Below are 14,022 nucleotides of genomic sequence, written 5' to 3'. Positions count from 1 at the left end.
TCAGCTAAAATATTTCTTATAATAAAATATTTTTTTGGCCAAAATAATTTCTTATTGAAAAATTTTCTTATTTTTACAACTCAAATATTTTTTTACAGTTCGAAATATTTTTTACAGTCGAAAATATTTTTAACAAACCAAAATATTTTTTAAAAGCAATATATTTCTTGTAACAAAATATTTCTTGTGACAAAATATTTTTTACAGTCCAAAATATTTTTTATAGTCAAAATTTTACTGACTGAAAAAAAATTTCACAACATTTCTAGTAACAAAATATGTTTTACAATCAAAATATTTCTTGTGTTTTTTACAGTCCAAAATATTTTTCACAATCAAAATATTGCTTGTAATTAAATATTTTTTATAGTAAAAACATTTCTAGTAACAAAATATTTTTTACAATCAAAATATTTCTTGTGTTTTTTACAGTCCAAAATATTTTTCACAATCAAAATATTGCTTGTAATTAAATATTTTTTATAGTAAAAACATTTCTAGTAACAAAATATTTTTTACAATCAATGTTGTGTAAAAAAAATTTTTAGTAACAAAATATTTTTTTCAGATTAAATATTTTTTAGTTTAAATATTTCTTGTAACAAAATATTTTTTACAGTCAAAATTTTGTTTCAGTGAAAATATTTCTGAATTATTATGAATGAATTATTATTCATTGAAAAATTCTTTTGACTGGCAGAAATATAAAAATAATGAAAAACATTAAATAAATGCAACAACTTTGCAGCAACAGAAAAAATCTTGGAGAGAAAATAAAAAAATTTCCTCAGATTCATAAAACAAGAAATTTTGTGAATATTTTCGAAAATTGTCAAAAATAAAATTTTCCCTAAAATTAGAATCCTAATGACACACTAATTCCACTTTCTATTTCATTATCCGCTCTTCCGCTTTTCAAAAACAACTTAAAATTTATCAAGAATAGACTGCGAGTTATTAACAACTTGAAAAAAATATAAAAAGTTATCAAACAGTTGCTACACATCTGCCACGATGCTGCGGGAATTAGTAAAATGTTTTCGAAAAAACTGCCGAGGATTTAGAAACTTGAAAATTAGTTGCACGCACCTTCATCTTTCCTTGGTTTGAAAACAAAATTTCGAAATTTTCAACTTCGTCGACAGAAACTTCAAAACATTTTTATTAAATAATTCGACAAAAAAAATAATTAATCCTTCAAATCACTGACGAGCAAAAAAAAAGTAAAATGTATTTTTTTTTAATTAAACGATTCCTGCGTAAACTATCAATTTTGGATTTTGATAAAGACGATAATAATTGGAAATTAATTATAGAAATCGGAAATTTGATAAATTTCAGTTTGATGAATAGAATTAAAATTTGGATAAATTTTACTTCGTATAAATTATAATTTGAATGAATTTAAATTTCAAAAAATTGGAATTTCGATCGATTAAAATTTTAAATTAAGTAAAATTTGATAAAACAAAAAATTCGGAAAAATTTTAATTCGTTTGTTATTATTTGGAAAAATTAATCTGTGATAATTTGTAGTTTAAATGGAATTAAAATTTGAATGAATTTAAATTCATATAAATTGTAATTTGGATAATTTTAAATTTGAAAAATTGGAATTTTTATTGATTAAAATTTTGAATTGAATAAAATTTGATGAAATTTCCAATCAAGAAATATTTCAAGTAATTATTGTAAAGTTTCAATGAATTTTGAACCTAGTAAATTTGAAATCAGTGAAAAATTTTGATAAATTAAATCTCAGATCAATATTGAATTTATTTATAAAATAGAAAAAAGTGAAAAATCTATAAATCTGCGATCCATAAATTAAAATCTAAACTCAGGAATGTTAAAAAAATTTCCTCTTAAGCTAATGAATTTTTTTCAACATTCCTAAGCTTCTTTATTTCTTTTTACATTATAAATTTAACTATTTTTGAAATAAATTACAACCGAAATTTAATCGAATCAAGAAAAATAGTGAAAAATGTAACAAAAATTATTTTACACTCTAAAAATTAATCGAATCACAAAAGAAGGATGAAAAAGGTAAAAACTATTTTTGAAAATTAGATCCAAAAATTAATCGAATTGTAGAAAAAAGGAAAAAAAAAGGTGAAACTATTTTCGAAATAAATTTGAACCAAACTTTTCAATCCAAAAATTACTCAAATCATGAAAAATAGTGGAAAAGGTAGAAAAAAAAAATTTTTTCGAAATAAATTTTAACCAGTTTTGAATCTAAAAATTAATCGAATAATTGTAGAAAAAATGCAAAAAAGGCGAAACTATTTTCGAAATAAATTTCAAACATATAGTTTTCAATCCAAAAATTAATCGAATCATGAAAAATTGTGAAAGGGGTAAAGAAACTATATTAAAAATAAATTTGAATCAATTTTGAATAAAAAAATTAATCGAATCATAGAAAAAAGGCGAAACTATTTTCGAAATAAATTTGAACCAGTTTTGAAACAAAAAATTAATCGAATCATAGAAAAACGGTAAGAAAAATATTTTCTAAATAAATTTCAATTATTTTTGAATAAAAAAAATTAATCGAATCATAGTAAAAAAAAGGTAACAAAACTATTTTCGACATAAATTTGAACCAGTTTTGTGTCCGAAAATAAATCGATACATGAAAAATAGTGAAAAGGGTACCAAAATAATTTTTAAAAAAAATTTAAACAATTTTTTCAATAGAAAATTAATCGAATCATTGAAAAAAGTCAAAACTATTTTTTAAATAAATTTGAACTATTTTTGAATCTGAAAATTAATCGAATCGTAAAAAATAGTAAAAAAAGTAAAAAAAAAAAAATTTTCGAAATAAATTTGAACCAGTTTTGAATCCAAAAATTAATCAAATCGTAAAAAATAGTGAAAAGGGTAAGAAAAATATTTCCGAAATAAATTTGAATTATTTTTGAATCAAAAAATTAATCGAATTGTAGAAAAAATGCAAAAAAAAGGTAACAAAACAATTTTTAAATAAACTTAAACCATAGTTTTTAATTTAAAAATTAATCGAATCATGAAAAATAGTGAAAAGATTAAAAAAAACTATTTTCGAAATAAATAAAACATAGTTTTCAATCCAAAAATTAATCGAATCGTAAAAAATAGTGAAAAGAGTAAAAAAAAACTATTTTTTACGATTTAATTATTTTTTGGATTCAAAACTGGTTCAAATTTATTTCGAAAAAAGTTTTTTTTTGATTCTTCACTATTTTTCATGATTCGATTAATTTTTGGATTGAAAACTATATTTCGAATTTATTTCAAAAATAGTTTCACCTTTTTTTGCCTTTTTTCTACAATTCGATTAATTTTTGGATTCAAAACTGATTCAAATTTATTTCGAAAATAGTTTTTTTTAACCTTTTTCACTATTTTTCATGATTCGATTAATTTTTTGATTGAAAACTATGGTTTAAATTTATTTAAAAATTGTTTTGTTTTCTTTTTTTTTTTTTGCATTTTTTCCACAATTTGATTAATTTTTTCATTCAAAAATAATTCAAATTTATTTCGGAAATATTTTTTTTACCCTTTTCACTATTTTTCATGATTCGATTAATTTTTGGATTCAAAACTGGTTCAAATTTATGTCGAAAATAGTTTTGTTACCTTTTTTTTTTACTATGATTCGATTAATTTTTTTTATTCAAAAATAATTTAAATTTATTTAGAAAATATTTTTCTTATCTTTTTTCTATGATTCGATTAATTTTTTGATTCAAAACTGGTTCAAATTTATTTCGAAAATAGTTTTAAAAAAAATTAGTATCATCACCTTTACTTTTTTTTATGAAATAAGGGTCAGTACGAATTTTTTTCCCAAAAATAGTTGCAAAATAGTTGCAAGAAGAAAGAATAAGTGTCAAAAAGAGTCAAAAAGAGATTTATAAAAACTTTCCCTAATTCCATAGCGTTGGAGGAGAAAATATGTAAAAAATTGTTCATAACTAAAAACATATCTTCATGAAAGAGAATTTTTCTCAAACAGAAACTAAAGAAACCTGGTGGAACGGTTCCTCTCCTTTTGCTCGTAAACCGCTATAATATAACGTCTCGTAACATTCGAGCTATAGTTGCCTCTCTATTTATTACGTCCAGATCCCTATTACGGGACAGTCTCCTTCGCCAAAGTGGAACCGATGCGACCGATAAGAGGACATTTCGTTTGGGTCGCATATTTCGTCCGGTTTTTCTAAAAGCATAAGATCAAAGAGTTCTTCGAAGCATTACATACTTATACGCATTCAACAACCACAACGACAACAATATTCTCAATCTTCTCTTTTTATATATCTCGCCTCTAGTTTTTCAAATCAACAAACTAGAAACTAGATTCTATCATTTATATTCGACTTCTTTAGAGATCTCATTAAAACTTAAATAGTCAACAATCGTAGACAGAGAAATAAATACGGGGTTCAAAGTTGAGACCTCAAAAAAAGAGAGTGCGAGAGATTTGCATTTATTTTATTTCATTAAAGTAGGATAGATAGAAAGAGGATCTTTATGAACCAAAAAAAAAAAAAGAAAAAAAAGAAAGAAGCAAAAAAAAGAGAAAGAAAGAAAGAAAAAACCTTGCACTGAATACATTAAACCAGAACCAAACGTGGAACAGAAAAACCGGAATCGAAACTGGCACTCGAGTGAAAATATGATTCTTGCAACCAGGGTCGAAACGTAACCCAGAATCAAGAGCAACAACTAAAAAAGCATTCGATTAAAATCGAATTCCATTTAGATTTAAAACTCATTTCCATTTCAAGTTATTAAAATGAAACTGAAGGAAAATAAAAAAGATACTGGTAATTTGAAAATTATTACTAAATTTTCGATTCTTTTACGATTCTAATGATTGACTTTAATTGCTGCAAAAAAACCACATTGTTAAAAAAATTTAAAAAGTCAATTCAATTTTATTCATAATTGTCACAAAAATCTATATTAACATTATTTTATATTTTCCTGACCTTAATTTTCAAATTCAAGTATTTGAAAATTCAATAATTTTATTAAATAAATATTTAAATACTTGTTATCTACTTCGATTTATTATTTTATTATTTTTAAAAAATTATTCTTAAGAAATTGTTGAAATTAATTTCTTAAAAAATTAAAATTAAATTTGCTACGAATTTTATTATTTATAAAAATAATTAAATTATTCCCAAGAATTTTATTTGAATTTTAATAAAAATAAGTAATTTCCTGCAAAAAATTATATTATTTATAAAAAATAAATGAATTTTTGCTAAGAATTTTATTAATTCTAAAAATAATAATTGAATACATGTGTCAAAAATTTTTTTCCATAAAAATAATTGAATTGTTCCCAAGAATTTTATTTGTATTTTAATGGAAATAATTGATTTTTTGCAAAAAAATTTTATTATTTATAAAAATAATTGAACTCTTGACAAGAATTTTATTATTTATCAAAATAATTGAATTCTTTGGAAAAATATTATTAAAATTTATGAAAATAATTAATTTCCTGCAAAAAATTTTATTACTGAAAGTATTTTAATATTTACGAAAAATTTTATCATTTTCTGAAAGTAATTGAATTTCTTAGAAAAATTTTGATATTTATAAAAATATAATTGAATTTAAAAATTTTAAATTTTGTTTTAAAATTAATTGAATTGTTTCGAAGAATTTTATTTGTATCTTGAAAAAATTGTTCAGAAATAATTTTAGAAAGATTTGATCATTATTATTTTTCACACTATAAAATACGAAATATTTTGCATTTTGTACTAAAAAAAAATGATATTTTACTGAAATATTTGGACAAAAAACGTCGAATAAGTCTGACGAATTCTCCAAAATAATTCTAAAAAATTTTAATGTTATTGAAATATTTAAAATTTTTAAAAATTAGAATGTAAAAATTCTAAGAATTTCTTTTTTCTAAAATATTTTAAAATAATTTTTAAAAGTAAATTTCCATTAAAATTTTTGAGAATTTGATGATTTTAAAAATTTGCAATTATAATTCTTTAAAAGTTGATTTTCAAAAATTGTAATAAAATACTTCAATTATTTTCTGAACTTAATTGAATTTTTGCTAAAAAATTTTATTATTTTTGATAATAATTCAATTTTTTGGTAAAAAATTTTATTATTTTTGAAAATAATTCAATTTTTCGGTAAAGAATAATTTTATTATTCTCTAGAAATAATTGAATTTCTGGGAAAAATTTTATTATTTAAAAATTAATTGAATCCTTGTGAAGAATTGTATTATTTTCTGAAAATATTCGAATTCCTGTAAAATATTAGATTATTTCAAAAAATAATTGAATCTTGCCAAGAATTTTATTATATTTATAAAAAGTAATTGAATTCTTCCAAAAACTTTTATTATTTATGGAATAAGGACTGAATTCTTTTCAAGAAATTTTTTTTTAAAATTGTTTTCATAATAATTCAATTCCTGTAAAATGTCTTTTATTTATGAAGTTAATAATAGAATTCTTGCGAAAAAATTTATTATTTCTTAAAATAATTGAATCCAAATGAAGAATTTTATTATTTTTTAATATAATGAATATAATTGAATTTTGTTGAAGAATTTTATTATTCTCTGAAAATAATTGAATTCCTTAAAGAAATTGTATTATTTAAAGAATAATTAAATCCTTATTGTGAAGAATTTTATTATTTATAAAAAATTACTGAATATTTAATCCAACTGAAGAATTTTATTATTTTTGAAAATAATTGAATTTACTTGAAGATTTTTATAATTCTCTCTGGAAATAATTGAATTTCTGTGAAAAAATTTATTATTTAAAAAATAATTGAATCTTTGTGAAGAATTTTATTATATATAGAAATTATTGAATTCATTCAGAGAGATTTGTTGAAATTGAAATGAAAAAAATTGAATTTCTTCGAAGACTTGTATTATATTGTTAACGAAAATAATTGAATTCTTTGAAATTTTTGAAAATAATTGAATTTCTTCGAAGAATATTGTATTATTGTTTACGAAAATAATTAAATTCTTTGAAATTTTTTTGAAAATAATGTAATTCCTACGATGAATTTTCTTTTACTATGAAAAAATTTCTATTGTTTTCCTGAATTTGTCTAAAATTTTTGAAAATAAAGAATAAAATAATGTTTTTAGTTACTTAGTAAATTAGTGATTTTTTTTTAAATTCTGAATCTGAAATTATTCAAAAATTTGAAGTTGATATTTAAAAATGACCAATTTTTGTAATTTCTAAAATTTTTCAATACAATTATTACAAGTAAATTTTCATTAATTTTCATTTTAAAATTTAGACTTGAAGATTTTTCGTTAAAATTTTTGAGAATTTAATTTTTATAAAAATTTGCAATTAAAATTCTTCAAAAGTTGATTTTCAAAAATTGTAATAAAATACTTAAAAAAAAAATATAAACTATTTTCAATTAAATGTTTACAAAATTTGTTAATTATACGTATATTTTTAAAATTTTTACTATCGTAATAAAATTATTCAAAAATATAATTTTGAAAAATTTGTCTATAGTTATTTTTCACACCATAAAAATCGAAATAAGTGGCATTTTATACTAGAGAAATTGTGGTATTTTGTTGCAACTTTTGGAAGAAAAGTCGAAAAAGTCTCAATTTTTGAAAATAAATCGAAAAAAGTCGAAAAAGTCATAATATTCGAGGCCTGGGACTGTGAAAAATATAAAAACAATTCTATTCGATCGTCGCAGAGAAAATAGAATAGAAATTCCAAACAGGAAAAAATATTTCCATTTTTTTGCGCCTAATAAAAACAATAAAAAAATTCTCTTCTCTCGTTGCAGAGAAAATAGAATAGAAATTCCAAACGGAAAAAAGTCGTCAAATAGAGAAAATTCGTAGAAAAAAAACATTAGTGAAAATGAGTAACTGAAATTCCAATGGTGCTAATGTAAATTCTATGAAATTTGCCTATAGAATTTGGTGTCCCCATGGGGGAAAAAAAAGAAGAGAGAAGAGAAGAGAAACCCTATGGAAATTTTTCCGTCAACTTAACTTTCCAGGGAGTTAATCCGATTTTCGAAATGTGCAGAGGGAAAAACGAGGAGACTCAGCGACGACGACGAACAAGCAGCTGCCGTGAATCGAAATCGTGCGCATATATATTTGGTTTTGAGAGAGATACCTAGTGAATTTTTTTTCTTGTTTTTTCCTCATCTGCCCTGGTTTTTATTTTTTTTTGCGGGTGCATTTTCAATAGAAGAAAAAGCCAAGGCAAGGCAAGCCAAAGCCAAGCCCCCAGTCGAAATAACGGGGTGATAATTATATCGAAATCAATAAAGATAAGCGGATGATATTTATGTTACTATAGTAGCCTGGCGTCGGTTTTACCGGTCCCTCGTTTTCTGTGGTTTGGTGGCGAGCTGGGGCACAACGGGACGGAGGGGAGGAAACAGTCGGCGCTTTTGATCTGAGCCGCGAGCGCCGACAAAGTCGTCTCTCTTACTCCGTCAATTCCCGTGTGAGTGAGCGAGACGGACAACTCCCTCTCTTTCTCTCTCTCTCTCTCTCGCTCTCTCTTGTTCACTCGCTCTCGTCACGCGAGAAAGACGACAGTAAACGATAACAGAAAAAGAGAAACCGAGATGGAAATAAAATAGAGAAGAAACGATACCAAAGCAAATGGAAAAGAAGGAGAAAACGATTCGAGAAAAATAGAGAATGATGTGGAGAGATTCGCGCAAGAGACCAAGTTTGTGAGTGAGAGAGAGAAAGAGAGATTCGTTGAGGGGTCATTCCATAACAAATCGATCGTATTTCGGAGCCATACTTTGAACGATACAATTCGGAAATTCTCTAATCTTCGCCGCCGACTATCAGTCTCTCTCTCTCTCTCTTCTTTTAGAAAAAAAACGTTATGCTGAATTTTCCTATTTTTTTCGGTTCACCTTCTTCTTTTTTTTTTGGTTTTTTGAAGATACCGTCTCTCTGCCGATGAAGAAGAAGAAGATTTAAAATTCGTGATGATACAGCTGCTTGATTTTTTTCTCTCTCTCTCATTCCCTTCCTCATCACGCCTATAAAAAAATAAATGATTTCAATATATTTGTCTAGATTGTCATTCACGCAGTAAATTATAGTCCAAGGGAATATTCATATAAAATTTATATAAACGTTTTCTAACCGTTTAAATGAGACGCTAATTTACTATTTTCAAGATCAGAGACATTTTTTTGGATCTAAACATAAAATGGAGAGCAAAGGACGAAGATCAATAAGAAATAAAAATAAATACCTACGATAATAAAAAAAAACAAAAAATAAAGTAAATAGATAATAAAAAACAATATAATAAGAAAATTTTATTAATAATCAATATTTTGGATGTTATTTCGAAGTTTAAAGTTAGTTATTTTTTTATATTCATGACTTTTATCAAAATTTTTGAAAATGTTATATTCACAAAAATTTTAATTTTTGTATAAATTTTTAGAAATTTCCCCAACTTTCAATGAAACTCTCTGACATTCCCTGAACGTACCCTGTTAATTGTGTCCACCCTTTGGTAAAAAAAACTAAAATTTTCAAAAATTATCAAAAATTCGAAAAACCGAGTTTTCTTAAAATTCAACATTTTTTTCTTCTCTTTTGTGGCACTTATAGCTTTATTATTTTTGGGCTCTTCAAAAATACTTTACTTATTTAATAATCTCCACTCTTTGGTAAAAAATCAAAAATTATTTAATTTCTTCAAAAATTCGAAAAACCGAATTTCTTAAAATTCAACATTTTTTCTTCTCTTTTACGGCATTTAGCTTCATTATTTTTGGGCTCTTTAAAAACATTTCTGGACTTTACCCTGACTTTCATAATTTTTTTTAAATATTCGAATTTCTGTAAAAAATGAGATTATTTAAAAAATTAATTGAATCTTGTAAAAAATTTTATTATTTGTGAAAATAATAGAAATTTTTCAAGAAAATTTTATTATTTATGAAAATTATTGAATTCTTTACAAGAAATTTTTTTAAAAATTGTTTTGATAATAATTCAATTCCTGCGAATAGTTTTATTTATGAAGATAATAATAAAATTCCTGCAAAAAATTTTATTATTTATTAAAATAATTGAATTTTTTTTACAAGAATTTGATTATTTACTGAAAGTATTTTAATATTTACGAAAATTTTTATCATTTTCGGAAAGTAATTGAATTTCTTAGAAAAATTTTGATCCTAATTATAAAAATATAATTGAATTTAAAATTTTTAAATTGTTTTAAAATTAATTGAATTGTTTCAAAGAATTTTATTTGTATCTTGAAAAAATTATGCAGAAATAATTTTAGAAAGATTTGATTATTATTATTTTTCACACTATAAAATGAGAAATATTTTGCATTTTGTACAAAAAAAAAATGATATTTTACTGAAATATTTGGAAAAGAATTTTATTATTTCTGAAAGAAATTCAATTTTTTGGTAAAGAATATTATTATTTCAAAAAATAATTGAATTTCTGAAAAAAATTTTATTATTTCAAAATTAATTGAATTCTTGCGAAGAATTGTATTATTTTCTGAAAATATTCGAATTCCTGTAAAATATTAGATTATTTCAAAAAATAATTGAATCTTGTCAAAAATTTTATTATTTATGAAAATAATTGAAATTTTTCAAGAAAATTTTATTATTTATGAAAATTATCGAATTCTTTACAAGAAATTTTTTTAAAAATTGTTTTGATAATAATTCAATTCCTGCGAATAGTTTTATTTATGTATGAAGATAACAATAGAATTCTTGTGAAAAATTTTATTATTTATTAAAATAATTATGAATTCTTGCTAAGAATTTTATTATATCTGTACAAATAATAATTGAATTTTTTGACAAAAATTTTTATTTTTTATTAAATTGTTGAATTCTTGATAATAATTTTACTATTTATAAAAATAACTGAATTCTTCTGAAGAATTTTAAAATATATAAAAATAATTGATTTTTTTCGAAGAATTTTATTACTTATTAAAATAATATCTACTTGAATTCATACGAAAAAATAATTAATTATTATAATAATTGAATTCTTGATAAGGATTTTATTATTTGTACAAACAATAATTGAATTTTTTGGCAAAAATTTTATTATTCTCTCTGGAAATAATTGATTTCTTGTGAAAAATTTGTTTATTTAAAGAATAATTGAATCTTTGTGAAGAATTTTATTATTTTTAAAAATTAATGAATTCTCTCAAAAAATTTTGTTGAAACTAAATTAAAACTAATTTAATTTTTGCAAAGAATTATATTATTGTTTATGAAAATAATTGAATTCTTGCGTTTAATTTTTTAATTTATAATAATATTTGTTTGTTTTGCTGAATATGATTGAAGTTTTTGAAAATAAAAGAATAAAAATAATTTTTTTCACTTATTTAGTTAATTAGTGAATTTTTTAAAATTTTGAATCTGAAATTATTCAAAAATTGAAGTTTATATTTAAAAATAATCAATTTTTGTAATTAGCACAATAATAATAAATGAAATATTGCGTTTCTAGCTGAAAATTTGCTAGTGACAATAGTAAAATAAATACAAGTATAAAATAATTACTATAGTAATTAATAATGAAAATAAAAAATAATAGTAAAAAAATAAGTAATAATAAAAAGAATTAGCAATGACAATAAAGAATATTTTGAACAAACTAACGGACGCGACACGCTTGGAAAATGTATAGAGAACGCCAGCACTCTAATCCATTTCAAATGACAATTAGAGTGTACGCTTATTAATTAAATTAAATAATTAGTAGAACAAGACATGACTTTGCGAAATAATACGAAACAATTTGAATAATTTCAGGTTTTCCATATATAATGAGGAGTCAATTATATTCCGAAAACGATTACAAAATATCTTCAGTAATGGAACACGATGCGATCAAGAGAAGCAGAAAATAATTATTTAATGGGCATTTCTATGAAAACACAATAATGAGGATTATAGTTATAATTAAATTGAATATTTGTTTCCCTTGTGATGAAAAAAAGGGGAAAAAGAAAAGAAAAAATATTAAATGCTCTCTCTCTGTGAGAATGAGAAAAAAGAAAGAATAATATATATACGGCAAATGAAATTGAAGATTACCAAGCAAATAATATTCATATCTGGCGATATTAAGTTCATACTTGCTTTTTATATTAAAGAAAAGGGGAAAGAGAGGAAAAAAACGACCTCACGATCAACAATTTACAAGTTTCTTTTACCTTTATCCTTTTATCATTGAAAACAGGGAGAATATTGCAAATTATAAATTTACACGTATTTTAAATAAATTTTATTAAAAAGTCTTATTTGAAGTTTTTTCTTTTCTTTCTTTTTTATTAAATAAAGTAGAAATTTGTTTGATAAAATCATAAATTTATTATGTTTGTATTTTAAATATCAATCTAAGTTATAGAACAAAAATGCAATTTATAATTTCTTTTCATAAAATATTGAAAATTGCATTGAAATTTTTGGTTCTTCATTAATTTTAATAGCATTAGAGAATAATAATTTTTAATTTATTTCTATTAATTCCCATTAATTTAATTTTTAATAGCCCCTACAATTTTTTTTACGATTTCTAAATAATTTTTCATAGAATCCTTTAAAATATTAATTTATATATATTTTTATCAAAATATTTATTCTTTTCCGCAATTATTTAAGGGAAAGGACCAGTGAAATTTATTTTGTTGATAGACGAGAATAATAAATAAAAATTGTGGAAGAAGTTAAATTTCGAAAGAATCACCAGTGGGATTTCAACAAATAAAAATTTACATTCTAAAAAGGCGACAATTTTTTTTCTTCATTCTCTGGAATCCAGAACTATATTCCACCATGAAAGATAAAATCGAAAAATATTTGTTGACCATTTTTCAATTTTTGTTATCCTTCAGAAAATATTTTGTAAACGTTGAAATATTTTGAAATCCATACAAGAACTTCTGATTCTTCGGAACCATGGAAAACCTAAACAAAAAAATTGCAAATTAATAATGAAAATTGTTAAAAAAAATTAAATTTGAATTTTTCCATGAATTCAAGGTTTTAGTATGTAATTTAAAAAAGGAAAATTTTTTTAAAACCAATAAATTGTTTTTGAATTAAAGACATTTTTTTTAAATTAAAGAATTTTTTTTTTTTAATCGAAGAAAAATTAAATTTTAATCGAAGAAACAAGCCAAAGCTTAAATAATTTTTTTAAATAAACGAAAACTATTTCACTTTCCCTGATTTTCTTGACCTAAGGCATCCATGAAAAAATAGAAAAATAAAATAAATTATCTACTAAAATTGAAAAACGAGAGTCTAGTTTGCAACATTTTTAAAAACGAAACAGTAATTAGTATTTTTTCCCCTTAAAATTGGTGAAAAAGTGAATTTTTTTCTAACAATAAGTGACAAAAAATTATAATTATAATTATTACAATTTCAAATAGGTACAATTAACTAATTAATTATTATTCTTTAATTTCTAAACGTTTTAATAAAATTCTTCAAAACAATTCAATTATTTTCAAAAATTTTAATAAAATTCTTCTCAAGAATTCAATAATTTTTAAATAAAAAAATTTTTCGCAGGAACTTATTTATTTCTATGTATAAATAATGAAATTTCCATAAATTTTAATAAAAATTCTTATCAAGATTCCAATTATTTATAAATAACAAAATTCTTCACAAGAATTCAATTCTTAATAAAAATTATAAAATTCTTGGCAAGAATTCAATTACTTTACATAAATAATAAAATTCTTTGCAAGAATTCAATTATTTTCAAGATAATTTAGAAGAAATTCCTCAAAAGATTTTCACTTTTTAAAAAACTTTTTATTAAATTATTCACAAATAATTCACAAATAATCAAATTCTAGACAGAAGTCCAATTACTTTCAAAAATTTCAATAAAATTTTTGGCAAGAATTCAATTTTTTGGCACATAATAAAATTCTTCGAAAGAATTTAATTATTTTC

General features: G+C 22.1%; 1 protein-coding gene across 3 annotated transcripts in view; it reads right to left on the bottom strand.

Moving 5' to 3' along the window:
* Positions 1 to 14,022, bottom strand: part of LOC122507078 — a 63,587-nt gene that overhangs the window by 32,424 nt on the left and 17,141 nt on the right. Inside the window, exon 3 of one of the 3 annotated variants that reach the window (XM_043619587.1) lies at positions 8,941 to 9,069. The exons of the other annotated variants lie outside the window; for them this stretch is intronic. Within the exon in view, the coding sequence (XP_043475522.1) occupies positions 8,941 to 9,069 (129 nt within the window). The remainder of the gene's footprint in view (positions 1 to 8,940; positions 9,070 to 14,022) is intronic. 3 annotated transcript variants of the gene reach the window in all.

Source organism: Leptopilina heterotoma, unplaced genomic scaffold (assembly GCF_015476425.1).
Source record: "Leptopilina heterotoma isolate Lh14 unplaced genomic scaffold, ASM1547642v1 Lhet_45, whole genome shotgun sequence".
Classification (NCBI taxonomy): Eukaryota; Metazoa; Arthropoda; class Insecta; order Hymenoptera; family Figitidae; genus Leptopilina; species Leptopilina heterotoma.
This window is presented reverse-complemented; position numbering and strand designations above follow the sequence as displayed.